At 45.3% G+C, this 25,000-nt stretch overlaps 3 protein-coding genes across 7 annotated transcripts in view; 1 reads left to right on the plus strand and 2 right to left on the minus strand.

The window, feature by feature from the left end:
• The window catches only part of LOC132959360 (pro-opiomelanocortin-like), a 343,108-nt gene that overhangs the window by 51,489 nt on the left and 266,619 nt on the right, over window positions 1-25,000 (minus strand). The window lies entirely within an intron of this gene.
• Window positions 8,324-12,265, plus strand: gbx2 (gastrulation brain homeobox 2). The gene is made up of 2 exons (XM_061032935.1): window positions 8,324-9,226; window positions 10,605-12,265. The coding sequence occupies exons 1-2, from the start codon at window positions 8,716-8,718 to the stop codon at window positions 11,126-11,128; spliced, it is 1,035 nt and encodes a 344-aa protein (XP_060888918.1). The 5' UTR covers window positions 8,324-8,715; the 3' UTR covers window positions 11,129-12,265.
• Window positions 15,940-25,000, minus strand: part of agap1 (ArfGAP with GTPase domain, ankyrin repeat and PH domain 1) — a 110,521-nt gene continuing 101,460 nt past the window's right edge. For all 5 annotated transcript variants that reach the window (XM_061032264.1, XM_061032265.1, XM_061032262.1 and 2 more), the window contains 2 exons: window positions 20,564-20,819; window positions 15,940-20,471 (listed from right to left, as the gene is read on the minus strand). In XM_061032264.1, the coding sequence (XP_060888247.1) occupies window positions 20,262-20,471; window positions 20,564-20,819 (466 nt within the window). In that variant the 3' untranslated portion in view covers window positions 15,940-20,261. The remainder of the gene's footprint in view (window positions 20,472-20,563; window positions 20,820-25,000) is intronic.

Consider the following 25,000-nt stretch of genomic DNA (forward strand, 5'->3'; position numbering starts at 1 on the left):
CAGAGAACAGACGAGAGGAGGAAACACGTCTGATGAGGGCGACTAACTTAATCATTCTTCTCTTTGGTTTGTGTGAGAAGACGAGACGTTTGTTCATGTGACCAGCCTGTGATGTCGTTAATCAAGTAGACAGAGAACATCGAGAGGAAACCAGCGGGACGACCACGACCACCGTCTTAACTTCATTTCATCCTCTGATTGTGGCGATGCAGACGGCTCAGCGTGTCAGCAGGCAGCGTCTCTTTACCTGTGTGTTTTCATGTGCAGAGGTCAGAGGTCGTGTGGTCTAAAGAGGAGGGAGGGCTGCTCTGTGATTATCAGCTGGAGGAACAGCTGCTCTGAACGCTGAAGCAGGGTGATGGATGTCTGAACGCTGCGACACGTTTCTCTTTTTAAAGACCTCAAAACTCCCGACACCAGCTGGCAGCTTTTACTCTCCTCTGGTTTTATGTGTGCAAAGCACGCTGGGAAATCCACGTCAGCAGCAACGTGAGGTCAAATTAAACTGCACGAGTTCAAACTTTAAAACACTTCTAAACACAGAGCTGTTTATCTCATTCTTTAGATGTTTAACCCAAACAAATGATCAGCTGATGGAAGATCAGGAAGTCTCATGAAACATAATAAAGCTCCTGAGCAGGTTGCCACGATGTACCCGATTATTACACTTTCAACAGAAGTCCTGCACACACAGTCTCCAGTCACATATTGTTTTTCGTCACCAGAAGTCGCTGCTCGCGTTGCACAAATAATCTGGCAACATATTTGGTAGCAGAACGTTTTGGACCGTGTGCCGGAGTCTTCTTCTACTTTCTTGACGGATTCTTGCGTCTCCTACACTCCCATGACCCGTCGGATGAATCATGAGCAACTTCAGACCACAGGAACATTTTTTACAGTTATCGGACTGTTGGAACCCCGGACCGCTCTGATTGTTTCTTATCGCAGGAACTACAAACGATTTGAGTTCTTAACCTGGTTTAGAGGAACCTCTGCAGCTCCAGAGACTGAGCTGAGGCACCATGGCGATGGGACTCTGTAGTGCAGAGTTCCTCTTAAAGAAGAGAAGAACTGTTCACTCTGAGAACACTTATTAAAGCATTTCTTACACTCCAGTTTAAAAGGTTTTAATTTGAAAAACCTGACAGGTGTTGCTGCTTCCTGCTTGGATGTGGACTTTGAAAAATGTCAAAAAATCAGAGAATCGAAAACGACCAAATACTTTTCTGTTGTATCTTTCATCACAAGAAGTACACTGATTTACACAAGTTCAGATACATTTCTCTGGAATCATTTCAATTCTTATGCATTGTCATTTATCATGACTATGTTTTTGCTCTTTCAATTTTGGTTTATCGGTACGTCTGCATCTCTAAAATCAAACTTGTAATCTAAAGAGAGAGAGGAGACGAGTTGAAGCAGCCGGCTGTCGGCCCTGATTGACGGTTCCTCACTTTCTCTTCCTCCTCTCTGCATGTTTTCACGTCTCACAGCGTGTTTCTTTGCCTTTAATTAGTTATAACCGTGCGCTCTTTGTTCGAGCCTGAGGACGGGCGCTCAGCCTGAAACACGGCGTCCCTGCTCGTCTGAATATTACCATCGTCTCTGTTTCACCTGAAGCGTTCATGTTGTGTTTCTCACACTTTGCACCTCGTGTTTTAGTAGAAGGAGGAACTTCAGGTTCTCTTTAAGGCGCCGAGCTGATCAGGACGGTTACACACAGACCCCGCCTCCTCGGGGACTCGTTGATTGAATCGGTCTGGTGTTTCAGGTCCAGCTCACAGACTCTGAAAGTCCCAGAGCAGGAATCACTTTAAATCTCCACTACATGACACACTGCCTGTCTGTTCCTGCAGATCTTTAATCAGCCCACAGGGGGCGCTGTGGCTTAATTTGATTTCTGTCCTGTGTTTGACATCATTCCCACTCTGATTCTGTAAAAATGTGATAATTAAAAGAGTCTTCTTCTTCTTTTTAATGGATGATAAATAAGCGAGGCCCTCTGCAGGTTTGGAGAATTTCACATTAAAGTTTAAAAGCTCTCTGTCTCCGTGTTGTCTGTGTTTTTATTCTGCTGGATTTACAGTCCAGTCGAGCTGCACTGACTTTAACGAGTCTGTAACTCAGAGACACCCAGTGATGCTCGTTAAACTCAAACTGCAACAAGAAATATTCATCGTCAGGATTTTTTTACAACAGACACTTCAACTCAAGTCTTCTTCAACAATCAGGACAACATCCAAACCAAAGAGGGTCGGTGCTGAGTCCAGCTAAAAGGTCTCTCCAACCCTAACCCTGTTCAAGTGTCCCAACTAATGTTTACTAAACACATCAGTCTGCCATCATCCAGAAACCAGAGTCTGAGCGGAGAGTCCCAGAAACCACAGTCTGAGCTGAGAGTCCCAGAAACCAGAGTCTGAGCAGAGAGTCCCAGAAACCACAGTCTGAGCTGAGAGTCCCAGAAACCAGAGTCTGAGCTGAGAGTCCCAGAAACCAGAGTCTGAGCGGAGAGTCCCAGAAACCAGAGTCTGAGCTGAGAGTCCCAGAAACCAGAGTCTGAGCTGAGAGTCTCAGAAACCAGAGTCTGAGCAGAGAGTCTCAGAAACCACAGTCTGAGCAGAGAGTCCCAGAAACCAGAGTCTGAGCTGAGAGTCCCAGAAACCAGAGTCTGAGCAGAGAGTCTCAGAAACCAGAGTCTGAGCTGAGAGTCCCAGAAACCAGAGTCTGAGCAGAGAGTCTCAGAAACCAGAGTCTGAGCAGAGAGTCCCAGAAACCAGAGTCTGAGCTGAGAGTCCCAGAAACCAGAGTCTGAGCAGAGAGTCTCAGAAACCAGAGTCTGAGCTGAGAGTCCCAGAAACCAGAGTCTGAGCTGAGAGTCCCACAAACCAGAGTCTGAGCTGAGAGTCCCAGAAACCAGAGTCTGAGCTGAGAGTCCCAGAAACCAGAGTCTGAGCAAAGAGTCCCAGAAACCAGAAACCAGAGTCTGAGCTGAGAGTCTCAGAAACCAGAGTTTGAGCTGAGAGTCTCAGAAACCAGAGTCTGAGCTGAGAGTCCCAGAAACCAGAGTCTGAGCAGAGTCCCAGAAACCAGAGTCTGAGCTCAGAGTCCCAGAAACCACAGTCTGAGCAGAGAGTCCCACAAACCACAGTCTGAGCTGAGATTCCCAGAAACCAGAGTCTGAGCTGAGAGTCTCAGAAACCACAGTCTGAGCTGAGAGTCCCAGAAACCACAGTCTGAGCAGAGAGTCCCAGAAACCAGAGTCTGAGCTCAGAGTCCCAGAAACCACAGTCTGAGCAGAGAGTCCCAGAAACCAGAGTCTGAGCTGAGATTCCCAGAAACCAGAGTCTGAGCAGAGAGTCCCAGAAACCAGAAACCAGAGTTTGAGCTGAGAGTCTCAGAAACCAGAGTCTGAGCTGAGAGTCCCAGAAACCAGAGTCTGAGCAGAGTCCCAGAAACCAGAGTCTGAGCTCAGAGTCCCAGAAACCACAGTCTGAGCAGAGAGTCCCAGAAACCAGAGTCTGAGCTGAGATTCCCAGAAACCAGAGTCTGAGCAGAGAGTCCCAGAAACCAGAAACCAGAGTTTGAGCTGAGAGTCTCAGAAACCAGAGTCTGAGCTGAGAGTCCCAGAAACCAGAGTCTGAGCAGAGTCCCAGAAACCAGAGTCTGAGCTCAGAGTCCCAGAAACCACAGTCTGAGCAGAGAGTCCCAGAAACCAGAGTCTGAGCTGAGATTCCCAGAAACCAGAGTCTGAGCAGAGAGTCCCAGAAACCAGAGTCTGAGCTGAGAGTCCCACAAACCAGAGTCTGAGCTGAGAGTCCCACAAACCAGAGTCTGAGCAGAGAGTCCCACAAACCAGAAACCAGAGTCTGAGCAAAGAGTCCCAGAAACCACAGTCTGAGCAAAGAGTCCCAGAAACCAGAAACCAGAGTCTGAGCTGAGAGTCCCAGAAACCAGAGTCTGAGCTGAGAGTCTCAGAAACCAGAGTTTGAGCTGAGAGTCTCAGAAACCAGAGTCTGAGCTGAGAATCCCAGAAACCAGAGTCTGAGCAGAGTCCCAGAAACCAGAGTCTGAGCTGAGAGTCTCAGAAACCAGAGTCTGAGCTGAGAGTCCCAGAAACCAGAGTCTGAGCAGAGAGTCCCAGAAACCAGAGTCTGAGCTGAGAGTCCCAGAAACCAGAGTCTGAGCTGAGAGTCTCAGAAACCAGAGTTTGAGCTGAGAGTCTCAGAAACCAGAGTCTGAGCTGAGAGTCCCAGAAACCAGAGTCTGAGCTGAGAGTCCCAGAAACCAGAGTCTGAGCAGAGAGTCCCAGAAACCAGAGTCTGAGCTGAGAGTCCCAGAAACCAGAGTCTGAGCTGAGAGTCTCAGAAACCAGAGTTTGAGCTGAGAGTCTCAGAAACCAGAGTCTGAGCAGAGAGTCCCAGAAACCAGAGTCTGAGCTGAGAGTCCCAGAAACCAGAGTCTGAGCAGATTCCCAGAAACCAGAGTCTGAGCAGAGAGTCCCAGAAACCAGAGTCTGAGCTGAGAGTCCCAGAAACCAGAGTCTGAGCTGAGAGTCCCAGAAACCAGAGTCTGAGCAGAGATTCCCAGAAACCAGAGTCTGAGCAGAGATTCCCAGAAACCAGAGTCTGAGCTGAGAGTCCCAGAAACCAGAGTCTGAGCTGAGAGTCCCAGAAACCAGAGTCTGAGCAGAGAGTCCCAGAAACCAGAGTCTGAGCTTAGAGTCTCAGAAACCAGAGTCTGAGTAGAGATTCCCAGAAACCAGAAACCAGAGTCTGACCAGAGATTCCCAGAAACCAGAGTCCACACTGTAAAGGGGGTAGTCTTTGTAGCATGCAGTCTCATTACAAACAGAGATCAATGTTTGTTTCTGCAGCTTGCAGGAAAAGAAGAGACATGTTTTAGAAGAAGAGAAGAAGAAGTGTAGAGACACAGAAACAATCAGAGTTCATCTGCACGCTGTCGACGACAACAAACACAAGATCACGAGTGATGAGTAAAAAAAAACACCTCGACTGATCTAATCCACCTGAGACCAGGTTACACTGCAAAACTCTGCTGCTAACATCAAGACCACCGCTGCAGTCTGACTCAGATCTAATCACAGACAGTCTCGATGTCATCATGTCTCCTCTCCAGCAGAGGGTGCTCTAACTCAATACTTTATAATATCTTCTGCATTGTCTGCAGCACATGAAGAACATCTTTAGAGTGCCATCGTTTCTGGTTCTCCAGCAGCAGCACGACGATCAAAAACAACAAGTCTAACAATAAGTACATTGAGCGCAGCAGAGCGCAGCAGAGCGCAGCAGAGCGCCACTTCCTGCCTCCGCCGGCGGTTTCTTCTGGCGTTCAGTAAACGTGTCGTGTACGTTCGATACAAAGATTAAATGACTTGTTTGCTGCGAGCTTTTCTGCAGTGTAACGATCAATAGTGACCCCGCTCTCTGCCAGAAGATACTTAACAAACTCAATCCCCGTCAGCCTCCTCCCTCATTGGATCGGCCTCCGTCAGAGCCGGGGCGACCTCAGCGGCCAATCAATGAGTCGCTTTCAGCTCTGATGATCAAAAATCCAATCAGTGGTCTGGATGTTAATTGATCTGAGCTCAGGGGCAGAAGCAGCTCTAACCTCTTCTGAAATGAGCTTTTAAAGAGTTTACATGTTGTTGTGTAATGTTTGACAGCAGCCAGCAGGGGGCGCCCTCCTCTGATGCAGGTCAACCTCCAGGAAAATAAAAGAATTAATCAACTTTTTACTCACCAAATGTAGAAATCCAGAGCTGCTGGAGGGACTCTTCACCGCCGCCAGAGATCTGAAAACAAAGAAGAAACACGAGGTTTGAAATCAGGAGAGGAACGCTCTTCTTCTCTGGAATAAAAGATGAAGAATAGGAGACGCAGAGGAAGATGAAATTAAAGAAATCAAGACAAGGAAGAATAAACGACCAAAGAGAAGAAAAGACAAAGATCCCAAAGAGACTACAAGGAGAAGAAAAAACTACAAAAAGATGAAGAGGACGCAGAAGAAGAAGAAATCATTAGTATCTATTGTTTCATTATAAAAGACTACATCTCCCATGATCTTTTGTTGCTTCATGATGTCATCAAACTTTCTGTTATTGTTGTTTTGATTGAATCCCCGCTCACAGGATGAATTACACACCGAGTGTTTAACTTCTCTCAGTTCATTTAAAGTGTTTCCTCTGAGTGACAGCGCTGTGTGTGTGTGTGTGTGTGTGTGTGTGTGTGTGTGTGTGTGTGTGTGTGTGTGTGTGTGTGTGTGTGTGTTGTGTGTATATATTTGGCCTGGCATTTAGAGGCTGATGAAAAGGTTGATACCGCCACGCTGCTCCGCTCTGACTGAATCGTGTCGAGCGGCGTTGTTGCCCGGGGCGACTCCCCCCCCCCTTCACCCCCCCCTCCCCCTCCCCCTCCTCCACCCTCACCCCGTGTGTTCGTACCCCTCTCTCCCCCCTCTCAGCTGCGGTGTTTCATAATTACTTTTCCCACCGCTTCCCCTCCACTTTGCAACACGGGGAGGTAATATCAGCAAACTCTCAGATTGTGCCATTTAGCTTTAGATTTAAACACACGGGGAGGGGGGGGGGGGGGGGGAGAGAGGGTGAGGGAGGAGGGGGTGAGGGGGGGCAGTTGGTGGCGTCCCGGTTTATTTCGGTAAACGCTCTGCAGCCATTCGGAGGCCTATTATCGGTGCTTGTTGATGATCTTTGCAGGTAAGCAGCTCCTATTAGAGGAAGCTTCATTTAGAGCCCCCCCACCTCCTCCTCCCCCCTCCACACCTCCTCACCCCTCCTCCCCCCCCCCCATAATGGATGATGGCAGAGCGGGGCCTGCATGCAGGAAAGGTTTAATTAAATCATAGTCCAATCATAATCCATGTTGTTAATTAAACTGGATAATTTATAAGCAGAAAAGAGGATATTTATTAGCCGCTGTGAGCTGGTGGCAGAGCTGGAACATGCACGCTCCCCGTGCACGGACACTTACACTCACACCCCCTCCCCTGCCTCACAACCTTTTACTATTGATGCCCCCGCATGATTGATAATGAGACAGAGAGCGCCGTACTATTTGTCTAATGGCCGTGCAATTAAATTCCTTGTAAATGACCCATGCCTCATTTCATCCTAATCTATGGAATTTTGATTGAATTTGTCGGCGCTAATTGAAAAATACTGCTATTTAATGTCTGCATTGCAGTTGCAGATCAGGCTCCTTTAATGAGATCGTGTCCCAGTGACCCTGAGGAGGAGGAGGAGGGGGGTCCATGCATGCCCTTGACTCAGCCTGAGAGGAGAGGGGGGGGGGTCCACAGGGAGATCATGAGGTCAGAGGTCACCTGTGTCCTCTCTGCTTCCTGTGATGATGTGTTGCTTTGTAGGAATTGATGAGGGAGTCATTACAGGATTCATTAAAATCAAGTTTGATGCCGTCGCAGGAGCAAATATTGTGATTTAGAGCTTCGACGCTGCACGTTGAGACGAGATGAATCGCGGGATAATCGCCCGACGACTTCAGAGCTCATCGTGAGTCACGACGACGCGAGCTGAGGACGAGACGCAGCGGGGGAATCTGAGTGTTTCAGACGCAGATAACGACGGTGATTCATGCGTTCATCATCAGTGACTGCAGATCAGACGCTCGGCCTGTGACAGTTAAATCTGAAATAAATCCACTTTTAGTTTTGAATACTTCTTCAAAGTCAGACCTTTAGTCTCTGAAACAGCTGCATCAAACCTTTGTGGATTTCTGAGGATCAAACCGATCCGTTAGCGCTGACACCTTGTTGGAGAACTTCTGGTATTTGTTCATCTTGGTCCTTTTCTTATTTTCCTTTGACAAAATGTAAAGTGACTAAAAGAGTCTGAATGTCGATCCTGCAGCAGGTAAACACACTGTAACGTCACATCACTCAGGTGTGCAGCTTAAAATTATCTTTTATTTTGACACAAGTTTGTATTTTATTTTGTAGGATTTGACTGAGCTGGGAGACTTTTACTTTATATAATGTAGACACACGCGCGCGCGCACGCGCACACACACACACACACACACACACACACACACACACACACACACACACCGATTATTTACTGAATATATGCAGCTTATTATTTATGATGATGTGTTTTCACTTTCTTAAATGGCCTGTGGTCCCAATTTGTGTAATTGGCATTCATCCAGAGGACCAAAAGGCGAGCTGTCACATCATCCCGAGCGACCAATCAGAGCCCAGAGCGCGGAGAGGGGGCGGAGCTCTCTGAGAGAAGGCAGCGCAATTAAACAGAGGGGAGCGCAATTTAAATCCCAAACATCTGTGGAGGCGCGGAGCTGCAAACACACACACGCACACACACATACCGGACACACACACCCTGTCAGCGGGAGAGAGGAGGACAAGTGTCCGCAGCTGAGAGTCTCTCTCCGGTCAGGTCGGAGCGGCAGAGCTGAGGCTGCTTTTGGTTTTTGTAGGAAATCTAAAACAGAAGAAGAAGAAGAAGAGTCCTAACCCTAAAGAGAAGAAGAAGAAGTTGGTTTTCCTCTGAATCTCCTCTCCAGGATGGAATGCTTTTATTTGCTCGGATTATCTCTCTTGTAGACTTCCTCACACCGGCGGCTCCACCGGGGCTCGTGCTCCCTCCCAGCCGCCCACCTCGCGCCTCCTCCGGTCTCCTCCTCGCGCAGCGGCCGTCCAATGAGCGCAGCGTTCGGTCCGTCCTTCATGGTGATGCAGCGGCCGCTCGGAAGCACCACCGCCTTCAGCATTGACTCTCTGATCGGGGGGCCCCCGCAGCCCAGCCCGGGACACTTCGTCTACACCGGGTACCCCATGTTCATGCCGTACCGGTCCGTGGTGCTGCAGCCGCCACCCCCACCGCCCCCCTCCCTGCAGCAGGGTCTCCCCGCCGGACACCATGCACACCCGCAGATCTCCAGCCTGCAGAGCGGCTTCTGCTCCAGCCTGGCGCAGGGCCTGACGCAGGGCATGGCGCTCACCTCCACGCTCATGGCGTCGCTGCCCGGAGGATTCTCTCCGTCCCAGCAGCACCAGGACGCGGCTCGGAAGTTCGGCTCTCAGGCTCTGCACGCGGTCTTCGATAAAGGTCAGGACCTGCGGCACGAGGAGGACGGGAAGAGCTTCATGCAGGGCAAAGAGTCCGCGGGGCTGCAGGCTTTCCACGACACGGACACGCAAACATCCACAGGTAGGAGTCTCCCCCAGACCAGACCCGAGACAAGAGCTCCGTGTCCCGGGTCAGCATGACACCTTTAGACCGGATCGACACAAAGTCTGGCTCTTAAAAATAAATAGTTTGAAACGATCCAAAGAGCTGAGGAGGGTGAAATGTCTTTTTAAAAAAGATCTCTGAGAGTCCTCAAAACAAATGAATGATTTCTTAAAAACCATTTTTAAAATGAAACTTTACTAAAGAAGAGAATAACACAGAAAACACTTCGATGTGTTTTTTATAAAGTCAAATTTAAAGGATTATTTTCAACACTAATAATTAAATTGAGTTTGAATTTCAGACTTTTAAATGATGAATCAAAACTCGGATCGAATTTAAATTAAGGATTTAAATCCTGTTCTTTAATCTATCACTGTAAATAATACTAATTAAATGTTACAGTTTAGTTTTAATTTCTTTATTTACAGACTCAATCAAATATTTCAGATTCTTAAACGTGACGCTGAAAACGTTTGTGAGGCCTCAGAGTGTTCAGGACAAACCTCAGATTATTCAACATTTAAACTCTTTGATTTGTACATTTCTTTGGAATGTAAAAACTGATGATTTTAATCTTAGTTTGAATTATTGATCCGCGTGAGATAAACATCTGTTTGGTTATCAACATCATTTGTCTCCTCACTCTCCGTCTTCATCTTTTTTCTTCTTCTCATATTAAAAACACATTTCTTTCTTTTTTGGGATCAATAACTGATAACTCAATGTGACGTGTTTCCGGCCGCATCAGCTCCGTTTCGCACGCGGACAGACTCGAGCTGAGAGGCCCGCGTGCGTAATTACGCGTGAAAAATAAAAAAAAAATCCCTGCAGAGCGCGTGCTGCTGATCCAAACACTGATCTGATGATGGATATTGACACGGGACAGGAACACGGCCCCCCCTCACACACACCCGACCCCCTTCCAACCTCCCGACCTGAACCTCCCCCCTCCAGATGTCAGAGCCTCGCGCGCACAAACATTCCCGTTAAAATCAGGAGGTGACTTTATGTCAAACTTCATTTTCATTCTCTAATCATTTTTTAAATATTCAGAGGATTATTTTATCTCCATCTTCAGCAGCTGTTTGGACATAAATCTGAATTTATGTTGAAATCTAAAGCAGTTAGAATCGCATTTTAAATATTTACAATCAAAGAAACTCTTTTTTTTTTTTTTTTTTACAGAAATTATTCAGTTTCATTAAATTTATTCTAATTCAGAGTCAAATGTTCAGACTTTTCATGCTCCTGGTGTTTTTTAGATGTGTGTTTTATTTGTCTTTGTTAATAAAGTTTGATGGTTTTATTGATGATGAAGATGCTCACGGGCCTCTCCTCCTCCTCTTCCTCGCAGGCAGAGCTCTCAGTAAAGAAGACTCCAAAGAGGACGAGTGCGGCCGGAAGGATGAGAGTTTCTCCATGGACAGTGACCTGGACTACAGCTCGGATGATAACCTCACCTCCATGTGTCACAAGGAGGACGGGGAGGGCGGGGGGCTGGAGGACGGCCCGCACGGGCACGGTCCGGGCGGAGGAGGCTCCGGGGCAGGAGGAGGAGGAGGCGGGAAGAACCGGCGGAGGAGGACAGCGTTCACCAGCGAGCAGCTGCTGGAGCTGGAGAAGGAGTTCCACTGCAAGAAGTACCTGTCGTTAACCGAGCGCTCGCAGATCGCGCATGCGCTCAAGCTGAGCGAGGTGCAGGTGAAGATCTGGTTCCAGAACCGGCGCGCCAAGTGGAAACGGGTCAAAGCCGGAAACGTCAACAACAAATCCGGAGAACCGTCCCGGAACCCCAAAATCGTTGTGCCCATCCCGGTGCACGTGAGCCGCTTCGCGATCAGGAGTCAGCACCAGCAGATGGAGCAGAACAGACCGTAGAAGAAGAAAAGAGTCCGGACTGAGAGATGATGGAGAGGAAGAGGAGCAGAACAGACCGTAGAAGAAGAACAGAGGCCTGCAGCTCGTGTTGATGATTGAGTTTAATTAAATCATTTAAACTCTGTAATTTCATTTTTTAAAGTTGAATTATTTACGTTTTTATTTTGAAAAACGTCAGAGCAGTTCTGATTTAATCTGCGTTTTCAATGAGTAGAGTATTTGACTTTAAATAAATCAGATTTTATAAAATACATCTGAAAGAAAAAAAGATTTATTTCTAAAAGTTAATTTACTTTAAGGCCAAATTAAATCAAACAGTCCCGAATTACCTCCAGCATTTAAAAAAAAATTGAGAATTGTTACATCAAAAAAATGAAGAAACTTCTCAATGTTTTTCTCTTTAATAAAATCTATTTTTTATCAGTTATTGATCTCTACTCCTGATTAGAAAGAAATCGATCATAAAATGAAAAATCTGCAGATTCCTTCACATGATTTAAATTTTTATGTCTGAAGGAGTTTCATCAGCTCGTTAGATTCAGGAGTTTTTTAAAGGACACGTTTAAAAACATTGTTTGGTTTGTCCACGTCATCGATGAGACGACTGTCAGTGAACGGGCTCAACATGACGTTTTTATTCCAGACATCAGTTTCCTGTTCGTTCTTCTTCACAGGAAATCTTAACAGACATGTTTGAGACGTCAACACGAGACGCAGCTCCTCACAGCTCCTCATCTCTGTGCTCGAGGACACAAAGGATGTTCACAGACTCTCTGAGCAGAGCTGAAGAACGAGGAGGACGAGACAAACGGACAGTGACCTCCTCATGTAAATACTCACCAGGGACCAAACTGAGGAGCCCTCGTGATGATTCAAAACACAAACTTATGATTTCATGTTTTTATGACCGTGGTGTCTGAACTCTTGAAACTCTCCCCTCTCTCTCTCCGCTCTCCGGGTCAACCTGTCCTCGCTTCATTTCTCCTGATTTTTTATTTCTCTTCTTTTGGACACAAAGGACGCTGCTAATTTATTTATATTAAATTGTGCTAAAGTAACTAACATTCCCTGACGTGTGGAGTAAAGAAAAAAAGATTTAAAGTGTGAATTAAAAGATGAAACGTGACCAGATGTGAACATCTGCTCTGTCTCCCTTCATGTTCTGATTGATGACACTTCTTCTCCTCCTCTAAAGCTGCAGAACAAATTCAATCCTTCTGTATTTAAAATGATTTCTCCTGATTGGTTGAATGAATACACAAACACTCTGATGGAAATATTATAATTAGACCAGCTCTAAGTGTCTGACATTAATTTAAAAACGAGATCATGATTTTATACTGAAGGCCGGCTGCTTTAAGGAAAATGTATTAAAAAATAAACTTTCCAAACGGAAGAATTTCTAAAACAAATTAAAGCAGCTGACTCAAATAATAATTATTCAACTTATAATAATAATAATATAATTACATTTAAAAAATAAATCTTTAATTATTTCAGAGTTCTTTTAGGGAGTTTTGGTTTATTTTTCTGTCATAATAATCCCAATTTAAAGGTCAAAGGTCACTCCGTCGGTGTGTTGTTGTGACAGAGGTGAGAGATTCATCATGAATGAAAACATTAATGTCACTGACAGGTTTGTCAATAAAGTTTAGACCCCAAACATTAACCAGTGAGGTGACGCTTTTTAAACTCTTTAGAATAAATTAATTAAATATTCATATAAAGGCTCACAGAACAACCTGAGAATGTCTCAATAGTTTAACCAATAAGACTTAAATAATAAAAAAACTACCTGCTGAAATCCAGGGTCCCCGCCTTATTGGTTGTGACGTCAGCCGACAGCCATACTGTAACACCTGTTGGGTCAACAGTCCAGGTGAAGCCTGAGACGGTTTACCTGAAAACACACACACAGTAAAGTTTGTCGTTTGTCTAAGTTCAGTAAAGTTCAATAAAAAATACAAACATATCGAACAAAACAGTTACCTGAGTGACGTCCACCGGAAGTTACACCTTTCTCTGAAACTCGACGATTCTCTCTCGTTAAACGCAAAGTTTAGCTTCCGGTAAAGTTGTGTTCACGACTTTTTAGTTCGCTTCAGTAAATAAAACTGATTTAAAAGACTGAAATTCCCTCAAAAGTCGTTAAAACTCGAGAAAATCCGAGGTAGCTAGAAGCCGGCGGTTTGTTTGTTTGTTTGGTGGAGCACTTCCGGCGTCGCTTCGAACGGACGACACACGCAGTCTCATCGTGTTGTCATAGCAACACTTCAGTAAAAATATACCGAAATATCCGGTTAGAACTTTCTTTAAACGGATATAAATCATTTAAATGTTTCGTGTCGTTAACTCACTTTGTTGAGAGCAGGATAATAAAACAGAAATATTTCTGATAACTCGTAAATCTTTTTATTATTTATGAAGATTAAACGGTTAAAAAGTCGGTTTAAAACGTCTTAATCATTAAGATAGGCCGCTGAATATAATTTAAATCTAAATAACTTTAACTGAAAGTGGCTATCTTTAACTCTCTACACTTTTTAAATGTTTCCTTCTTTTTCTACAGCTATTTTCATTTTTTATTAATTTGAAAAGCAGCCGGTAATTAAACGTATTTCAGTCATTAACAGCGAGAAGTTTCAGCTGATTAAATGTGACTGAAAGTTATTTATTTAAGGAGCAGTTCAATCATTTTAAACCACAAATAAATTAATGACAAATACCAGAGAATAAATAAAATAATTAGAAATATCAGAGAATAAATAAAATAACATGTCAGTTAATAAATAAAATAACAGATGTCTGAGAATAAATAAAATAATGACAGATGTCTGAGAATAAATAAAAAAATGACAGATGTCTGAGAATAAATAAAATAATGACAGATTTCAACAGATGTATTTTAGATTCTTCTTCCTCTGTGGCGTTAGACATGATCATTTATAGCGCTACATATTAAATGTGGTTTTATTTCAGTCAATAAAAATAAATGAGTCACATGTGGAGAGACAAAACAAAAAAAAAAAATGTGTTCTTACCCCTGCAGTGTGAGCAGAGACGTGTGCAAGTGTGTGTGTGTGTGACTCTAATGAATATTTTTGCAAATTGTAATCAACCCGGCCGTCGTGGTTGGCTGATAAATGAGACCCGAGGGATCAGCCTCGGCCTCGGCTCTTCACTGCAGCTTTCAGCCCCCCTCCTCTTCCCTACCTCCTCTTCCTCACCTCCTCTTCCTCCCTAAAGTTACCAGCAACCTGCTCGGGCCTCAGATGAACTCCTGCTGATTAATCCTGAAGGAGCCACCTCCACACTGCTGCAGCAAGAGAAGGCGTCTGTGCTGGTTATTGCTGCTGAAAGTAAAGAGGGTGCATGAAGAAAAAAATCTAATAGTTCTTATTGTAATCACTGTCAGGAGTCAGGAGGAAAAACAATCTCCCATTCAGAAGTCCCAAATGAAAAAAACACAAATGACTCCAACAAAAAGTGTTTAGGGAACACAAACACTTTGAGAGGGACTGAACTGATTTCTAACAAACACCAAAACTTTAACTACAGGAACAAAGACAATCAGAATATTCTCTAACTCGTGTTTCAGCTCAGATTCTTGCAGAGTTTACTCGGTTGACGGAGATGCAGGAACCTTCAGTGTTGACTGAAGCAGCTCCATCTGTTGCCTGTGGACTCTTTTGTGTACCTGTCACACACTCACACACATAAACACACACACACACTCTCTCTCGCTTCCTGTTAAACACGGGGTTGAGAGGGATTAGCAGGGTATTATCCAATTATCAGACAACAGCAAACACCACCCTGACACACACGCACGCGCGCGCGCGCACACACACACTCTTCGTCAAAATGGAAATACACTCTCCATGATCCTTTCACTGGGGAGATAAAGAACAATTAGATACATGGGTCTTTATGTGATTTTAGTAAAAATCCAATAATATTGATAGCAGTTTTGTTGCCACGGCAACAAAAATAGAAATCGTAGAGGCCTAACAATGGAGCACTTTTAGTAATGAACTGCAACTGTTCTCTGCAGTTAAAATGTTTTTTTTGCATCTCGAAGTGGAAATTTTACACACACTTGTTGGACCCTTATTTTTTTTTTAAAGGTCCAATCACTAAGATGTGTAGTGAGTGAAATTATAAAGGTACCTTAATATATGATCAGACATTAAGGAAACATGCTATGTTGAAGTGCTGGCTTCTCTGACAACAATGCAGCAGCCAGTATGTCCTCCTTCTAACTTTAGATTCTGCTCCTGAATGCTCTGGATTTGTTTGGACCAGAGAAGGTAGGCGCTTTTAAGACACCCCCACACGGCCGTTTTGGACGCCCCTCGGTTTGCTAGATATGAGAGCAGTTATCAGGTCAACAGGTGTTGCAGTGATGGAAACGGGCAAGAGAAGTGGTTCAGATAGAAGTGATTGTACCCGACCTAAAAAGCCTCTGCATGTTTCTAATAAGCTCCACGAGCAGAAACGTGCTCAAACTAGGATCAATATTGGAGATGCTTTTTGAAAAATGGAGAGAGGTTAGAACACAGAAAGGTTTACAGACCCATGCAGAGCTGGATAAACACTGAAGCTTCAGAGTCCACCACATGGTGACCTGTGTGAGCATGGACTCTAGAGAGGAGGGGGCGGGGGGAGACAGCTCTCTGCAATGTTTAGAATTTAGACTGCAGTACTCACTTTACATACTGCTCCTTTAATAAATAAAAATATTTATTCACTCATCTGAAAATATTGATTTACTGCTGAAAAGGAATCATCAAAGACATGAATGCGTGACGTTATATTACGAAGCATTATTCTCGTCTTTATTGAAAAGAGACACATTACAGTAGAAGACTCTGTATTAAGTAAAATTTCTCAACAACGGTACTGTACAGCCAACAGAAGTCAATAACAATAATAATAATAATTAGAATAACAATGACAATAAAAACAATAATGCATCTGGATGAAATCATAACAATCATAATAATCAAGGATGGACAGGAGAGAAAAATATACATAAAGGTAGGTTTGAGGGGGCGGAGTCTTCCTCACAGGGTGTGTTCATAAATAACGTGGAGGACAGCCCTGGTGGGCGGGGCTTAAGAGGGAAAGGCTAAAACAAGCATACAAACCAGACGTTGACCATACAGAGGTGTCTTTTCTCCATGTTTGTACTTTGAAGTCTATGTACAGCTGAGGTGGGCACGGATGGCGGCGAGCGTTGAATAGAAATATGAGCGCTAATGTGGTTTCCTCATTTTCCCAGCATCTTTCAAGGCGTACAAGGTTTATCTACAAGCGGGCGGCTTCTCCTACGAGGGTCTTCATATCAGAATTTTAAACTCGTGGTATCGATAAGTATCGTAAAGTTGAACATCCTTATCTCCCACGCTCAGTTTCTGAAGCGTGTGTAACTGCGCCGATAAAAATCACATTGCGCCATGCTATCACTTGTTAGCTTAAATCAGCTAACACATTGCTAGCTGCAAGTGGAGCTTCACAGGATGTCTCTAAATAGTTTCAAAGTTTTAATGTTTAGCTGCGTTTTGACAAAGGACAGGTTGAGGTGACGGCAGAGGAAAAGCAGCTGCAGTCTGATTGCAAGTTCAAGCTAACCATGCTAACGCACTGCATGACTCAGCAGCTGCAGTCCGACTCAGCAGCTGTGAATTCACAAAATAAATTACAAAACAATCTGTAGCTGCTAATGAAAGAAGAGACAGATGTGGGTCAATAATTTAGAATTAACTGTTGTAAAAAGAGTCAGGGTCCTGAAAGATACTCAAAGAAAACATAATTATTAGCTGAGTTAAGCTAACTGGTCGCTAGTTGAAGATTCAAAATGTTTAACTTTATCATAATTCAAATTTTTAATGTTCAATTAAGCTTAAACATAAAACTCTGGGCTCTTCTTCTGACTAAACATGGTCGTATTAACAGTTTACCTGCATCTGAAACGGCACTGCCATGCTTGTTGTTTCACTGCTAGCAGCAGTTAGCTTTGGCTACAGATGACTCAGCAGTTTCTGTGGCTAGAGGAAGAAAAAGCAAGTTTCTCTGGATTAAGATTAAAAAATAAAGTCTTGATTAGTTGTGTTGTTTGATCAGTAGCTGTACAGAGGTGAAGTGTAAACTCTCCTCGCTATCTGAAACACGGCTGCAGCGCTTAAGGTCACACAGCTAGCTGCTATCATGGTTAGCGTATGTTGACTGAGACGTTCCGAAGCGAATATTTTCAAGCTTTGTCTAAACACGGCAATTTTCTGAGCTAGTAAGCTGAAAAAAGTGCCATGTTGTTTCTGGCTTGTTCGCTAGCAGTTATGCTAACAACATCATGCTAGCAATCATTAAAGAGCCGATGTTCCTGAGGTTTCTCTGATCAGGTGAACTTACATAATGGATATTGTTTTTTTTTTTTAAGTTAATTCTGTACAAATAAAAGTCCAGGTCGATTCAGAGAAAACGGCAAGAAGCCTCCGAAGTGGGAGAAACAACAAACTTTAGTTGAAAGGTAAAGATGTAGTGGAAAGCGTTTGAGTTAAGTCGGACTAAATATGATTTAGTGCATTTTCATCATAAATAAAAGGATGTCTTTGACCTGCTGACCTGGTTCATTACAGGCGCACATCGAATCAGATTTAAAACAAAATAAAAACAAACACTCTGAAAAAACACGTTTCGGTCAAACCCCTTGGTTTAGTATTTTTGTGGGAGGCCATCTTTAAGACGACTGGCGTGGCAAAGGGGGCGTGGCACTTACAATAACAAAGGATGGACACAATGATGTAAACGTACAACAGAAAAAAGTCTTAGAGTTGAAGTGTTTTGTTTTCCCTTTCTAACTTTCAACAACAAACAGTGATTGTGGTTTAATGGGAATATTGCAGCGTCATCAGCGTACGACTTCACGTAGCGACAGTGATCGATGTGTTTATGAATATTGCTCGGATACACAGGCGGGTCGAGAGCTGCTCCTCAACCTCTGCAGCAACTTTCAAAATCTGAGGACGAACAACAAGGACGAAGAAGACGAGCAGGTTGATGCTCAGCATAGTGTTCAGGGTAAAAACCATCACGCTAACGCTCGGGGTTAATAAACATCGCGTTCAGTTACACATTCAAGCTACCAAAAGAAATCAATGCTCAGTCACATCTGCTTCAAAGGGTTTGTTTCTACATGTGATGACACCTGGAATAAACCAGTGGCTCCCAAACTTAACGGTGCTTTACTTCTTCAAGCGTAAAACACACTTTCTGCAGAAACATTTAGATCTGGTCAAAACCAAGGTTACCTTTCAAAGAGACTCCAATTTGATATGTGGTCACTAGTTCCAATGAGGATCAGGTCTTCACTCAAACGTCTCTACAGTCAGACTTATTTCTGACCCAAACGACCTCATTCAGACTGCATCTTCACAAATTTAGTCGAGACTCAAACCTGACGCCATGAAAGCGACGTCTTTAATCAAACTCAGACTCTAGCTCAAACATGTCCAACCGTCATCCTTTCGGAGTCGGTTTGAGTTTCTTACAGCCTTAAACTTTTTGTTTTTCACTGATGACGTTCAGACTGAAGTTCTGCAAAGACTTCCTGGTTGGGACCCGCTGCTTTAGACGTGGCGCTACCTGCTAAAGTTCACCTTCCTGAACCAAGACACAAACATTCAGTCCATGCTGACGTTTGTTTCTCTACACAAACACACATTAGAATAAATCACCATCATAGCTGAGAGAGAGAACGTGAAGGAGAGAGGAGAGAATATTTACAACGAGGAGGTTTACAGAGAAGAAGAAGAAGAGGAAGCCCTTCTTAGTGATTCGCTGAGCAGATCAGGGAGACCGTCTGATTGGACGGGACACAAACATTACAAACAGAAACATGATTTAGTGACCTGAATGACTCTCTGTTATTGAACAGTGAAAGTGAGTCTGTGATCTACCGGCTGAAATAATACAATGAACATGTAACTCCTCTGTCCTGTCTTCTTCTCTGTGATTGGTCGGAGCTGACAGCAGATTAAAAACCCCAGAAGAAGAAGAAGCAGCAGATTATTCCCTTTAAGCTCTGTTTGTTTCTTAGCTGCTTCCTTTTCCTTTTTTTTCCTGTTTCACTTCAGGGGCAAATGACCTTAACGTTACTGGACGAGGATGTGAACATCTCCACCGGGCCTCCTGGTTCTAAAGGCGATGGGGGGGGGGGGGGGGGGGGGGGGGGGGGGGGGGGGGTTATGGACAGTCTCCGGTCCCTGAGCCTGAAAACAGCTTCTGTACACGCTTTGACTTTTTACACCTGAATAGAAAGAACGTGTTGACACTTGAAGGATTGGTCCAGCACTGCACATGGAGGTTATAACACACACAATCCTAAGAAAGAGTCTAGGTCATGCGATCTATCACGGTTTACCTCTAACCACTCGTCTCCTTTCTTTTTTTTACATCGAGATTTTTCACATTAAAAGAAAATGTAAAGGCAGGAGAGTTCACAGAATTTCAAAATAAAAGATAAAAACCAGGTGACGCTGCGGGGGGCGGAGTCATGGAGGAGGAGGAGGATGATGATGTGCAGGTGAGCACTCAGTGTTCATGGACGCCCCCCCCCACCCCCCCTTCCCCTCCCCTCCCCCCATCCCCCCCTCCTTCTTTCCTTTGTGATATTTCTTCTCACAGTTTCTTGGATTTTCAGAGAACAGGTGATATGTTTTACGAGTTTACAGGTTTGGAGGATTCTGATTGGCTGTTGGGTGATGATGCTGCCCCAGTCTCGGAGGTGTGAACAGGAAATGGTCTCGTAGTGTTTTGTTTTGTATGATGAGGTATGATGTCCCAAGAGCTTCAGATGGCCGCCATTGGCCGTCATCAGTCATGTGATTCTTTCCCAGGATGCTTTGCAGATAAACACTGAGTTCTGTTGATTGTGGACCACATTTCCCATCATGCCTTCTCCCAGACTGAAGCCTGTACGCACCACTGACCTGTGATCAGATTCAATCAGTCCTGTCAGGTGATGTGGGCGGGGCTTAGAGTTAGGACAGGTAGTGGTTCCCAGAGTGAACGTTCAGGACTCTCCCGTGTTTGTTTGTTTGTCCTAAAAAGAGTCACATGGTCAAAGTGGCGGTCATATGAGTGCGGCGCTCCCGGCGCTGCTGCAGCTGTTGTTGCGGTTGGTGTTGCGGCGTGACAGGTTGGGCGTGGCCATGAGGGGGAAACGCTCATCAGGGCAGCCGTACTGAGCCAGCGAGTCCACGCACTCCTGGCTGTTGGCCTGTCGGGCGTACGCCATCGCACTGTTACCGTGGGCGTCCCTCGCCATCAGATCCACGCCGTACTGAGAGAGAGAGAGAGAGAGAGAATAATGATGTTTATATGACGTCTAACCCTCCTCTTCATGCTCGCCATCAACACGTGTTCATTTCTTACCCAGATGAGGAGCTGCGTGATGACCACGTTGCCCTTGCGACTGGCCAAGTGCAGGGCGTTGCGTCCGTCTCCCTCGCCGCACGTCTCGTTGACCTGCTGCCTGGAGCCGTGAGCGAGCAGCAGGACGACGGCGCGCAGGTCCTCCTCGGCCGTCGCTCTCAGAAGCTGCTGACCCAGAGACAGATCGGTGCCCGGCAGAGACGCCAGGAAGAGACGCTGCTCGTACTTCGCCCGGATCCAACGCTCCCGCTCCTCCCTGACAGATGAGACACAGGAAGAGACACTCAGTGACCTTTCAAAATAAAACTATCTGACCTGCAAGAATTCATTAATTAACAGTAAAAATCTGAAACTTTGGATCACTGAATATTTTACAACAAATGACCCAACATCAGGTCTGTCAGAACATGTTTCTGCGTGTGTAAAATAAGACACAGTCAGGGAGGGGGGGGACGGGGGGGGACAGACGGGTGAAAGGCGAGGGGACGTGGACACATTGTTCACCAATCGAGTGTCATTAACTGATAATCTGTCTAATCCAGCGCTCTGATCGCTCTAATCTCTGCACTAATCCCTCCGTGTAAACAGCAGCTCATTCAGCCCGCTGGGATTAGAACGGATCAGGGGAGGGAGGGGGGGGCGCAGGGGCCGGGGGGGAGATATTGAGCTGTCCCTCCCCCTCCTTAACAAAATAACAGCACCTCCTTCCCCGAGGGGGGTGAGGGAGCAGGAAATGGAGAAGAGACAGGACGGAGACTTCTCACAGAGAGAGTGAGAGAGAGAGAGAGAGAGAGAGAGAGAGAGAGAGAGAGAGAGAGAGAGAGAGAGAGAGTTTAGCTCAGTTCAGTTCGTTTTGGTTCGGTACGCCTTTATTGGCGTTGGACTGAACCAAACCGTCTCTTTTTGCTGTCTTTCTATATTTATCATATTTTTTAGACTTTTATTCTGAAAATATCGATTAGACCGAGAAACAACGCAGACGACACTTTGAGTCTTGCTGAGATTTAGATTCTGACTTTTAATCAACAACGAAAAAGAGAAATAACACTGAAATAAATCCGTCCTTAAGGCAGACATCAGGACATCCCCGCACGGTCTGAACACTGAGGTGCATGATGGGAAATATAACAGTGGGAAAAGAGCCCAAAAATCAGTCAAGACTGAAAAAAGACAAAAAGTTTTGTGGTCGTTGTGGGAACCTGGCAGAATCTCATTAACTCTCTTCCTGGAAACCAGTGTGTGTCTGTGAGTGTGTGTGTCTGTGAGAGTGTGTGTGTGTGTGTGTGTGTTTCGGGGGTGTGGTTGTCGGGGCGGTGGCGGCAGCAGCTAGCATCACGGAATGTCCCGGGGGTTTTTCTTCCTGCCCGACCCAGAGAGAGAGTGAGGAGGCCGGGCGCGAGAGTACGGCCGACAGCCCCCGGACAAAGCCTGGAGGTGTCACTGACTGTGTGTGTGTGTGTGTGTGTGTGTGTGTGTGTGTGTGTGTGCTCAGCGGGGCTCTGGCCTTCTGTCCTCCAGAGGACGGAGAGGAAATGTGAGGCCACAGAAACGCATGCCTTCCCCCGATGCTGGAGTTGCTAAGGGCCTGGATCCAACAGTGTGTTTTTGTGTGTGTGTTAATGTGCGTGTGTGTGTGTGTGTGTGTGTGTGTGTGTGTGTGTGTGTGTGTGTGTGTGTGTGTGTGTGTGTAGACGTGTGTGTGAGTGCAGGTCTGGACTCCATGGATATGACTTCACTGATTAAAATTATTTGCCTCTTTTAGATAAAGTTAATTTTTGTCAGAGAAGATTCAGAGTTCAGACTTGAACTGAGCTGGTTTCTTCTTCTGTGGTTTTAAAGAACATAGTGTGCTGCACAGAGGCTGAGCTCCACCTGGAATCACTGGACAGGTGTGTGCACACAGTTTATAAACATGTCGTGTTTAAGGACCAGTCACCATGTCGGATTTTAGAGAGTGTTTGATTGTGGTTGTCTGTTTTATTGTCTTTGTTGAGTTTTCATTGTTTGTTGTGATGCTTTTATTTTGAAGGTGTGTTTCATTGTTTGTGTTATTTTATTGTGTACTTGTGTGTGTTCTTTTGTGTGTTGTTGAAAACATCATCAGGAGCTAACGAGTCTTGAAAACACACGGCTCTGGACAGTGGACAGGCTAATTGCACTAATTAACCACAGTGTGTGTGTGTGTGTGTGTGTGACAGTATGTGTTAACATGTGTCTACTGAACGCACACACTCATATTTTGTGTGTTAATCTGTGTGTGTCACTTTTCACATCCCATTAGACGTAGCGCTGAGCTCCTGCACCAAAGCATGCTGGGTAGATAATTAAACAGGAGCCCTGGTGAGATGGTTTGTGACAGCGAGTACACACACACACACAACACACACACACACACACACACACACACACACACACACACACACACACACACACACACACACACACACACACACACACACACACACACACACACACACACACACACACACACACACACACACACACACACACACACACACACACACACACACACACACACACACACACACACACACACACACACACACACAGAGAGACAGACACACACAAACACACGCACACACTTTGTAACCCCTCTGGGCTCTACTTGACATATTTGCAGTGTGTTTTTCTGTGTGTTCGTGTTAATGTGTGTGTGTTTATTAGTGGGTGTGTGTGTGTGTGTGTGTGTGTGTGTGAGTCTCTGTGTGTGTGTGTGCACTTAATGAAAGATAAAAATGACACCAGTCAGAGGAAACCACAGTCTGTATAAGAAGATGGACGACATCAGCTCCTCCAAAGAGAGGCCCCTGCTGACTGGCTGCAGTATAGCTCATAAGCTCCGCCCCCTACATGTTAACAGATGGGACAAACTCTCGAGTCAGATTAAAGTTTCTCAGACCTGACTTCAGTCGTTATATTAACTTCTCATCATTCGTCGGAGAAGTTTGATTTTGTTATGATTGACAGCTCTGTTGACCAATGAGGCTCCTGCGTTGCCAGAATCTGTTTGGCTGCTTACAGGACCCACCTGAGCGACCTTTAACCTTTGAGCAGGAAGGTTAACGTGTGCTACGGTTAGTGGAAGTTTGGGGTTTAGAAACTTTGTAGGAAATAAAGTAAACACAAATTCAAACCCTGATATGAAATCATAACCTGATTTGTTACCACGGCAACAAAAACAGTTATAAACAGTCAACCATGAGCACAGCACGGTGAACTCTTCTGAACATGGCGGTGAGAACAGATTCTTTATCAGGTGTTTAGGGAGGAAAACGTTTCAGGTTTACGGTCCTGTTGATTGACAGCTTCATCAGCCGCTGTGCTGGAGGGGGCGGGATCAGATTCTGTCGGGGCGTCACTGCACTTCTCTGATTTCCTGCCTGTTGTTTGAGCTCAGGAGACCCTACATTGTGTGTGTGTGTGTGTGTGTGCTGTTCCTCCTGAGCGGCTGCTTTGTGCGCCTGTGTTTACGTACACACACAGCTTCCTGTTCGGCCAAAGCCAGAGGGTGTTTGAGGACGAAGCGACTGACTGACCACCAGCTGCTCCGCCTCCACGTGTGTGTGTGTGTGTGTGTGTGTGTGTGTGTGTGTGTGTGTGTGTGTGTGTGTGTGTGTGTGTTTAACAGGGTCATCTCTCCACGACCCCAAAAACAGAGCGAACATAGAGCTGAAAGGTGACACACACACCCCGATAATCACAGCGGGCTAATTAGCATAATTAGCAGCAAACACACAGCCGCAGTCAAAGTTTATAACAAACATCTCATGTTAATATTTAAAAGCTGTGGCCGCTTTTATTCTGAAAATATTTATAATGTTTAAGCTGAGAATGAACTATGCAGCTTGTTCTCTGAGTGTGTTAATAAAGTTTTGAATCTAAAGGCTCAGAAATTGACACACACACACACACACACACACACACAGACCGACACACACACACACACACACACACACACACACAGACCGACACACGCACACACACACACATACAGACCAACACACACACACATACAGACACACACACAGACCGACACACACACACACACACAGACCGACACACACACACACACACAGACCGACACACGCACACACACACACAGACCGACACACACACAGACCGACACACACACACACACACACATACAGACACACACACAGACCGACACACACACACACATACAGACACACACACAGACCGACACACACACACACACACAGACCGACACACGCACACACATACACAGACCGACACACACACAGACCGACACACACACACACACGCACACAGACCGTCGCACGCACACACACACACACACACACACACGCACACAGGCCGACACACACACACACACACACAGACCGACACACACACACACATACAGACACACACACACACACACACACACAGACCGAC

The sequence above is a fragment of the Labrus mixtus genome, chromosome 24, assembly GCF_963584025.1.
Source record: "Labrus mixtus chromosome 24, fLabMix1.1, whole genome shotgun sequence".
NCBI classification, from domain to species: Eukaryota; Metazoa; Chordata; class Actinopteri; order Labriformes; family Labridae; genus Labrus; species Labrus mixtus.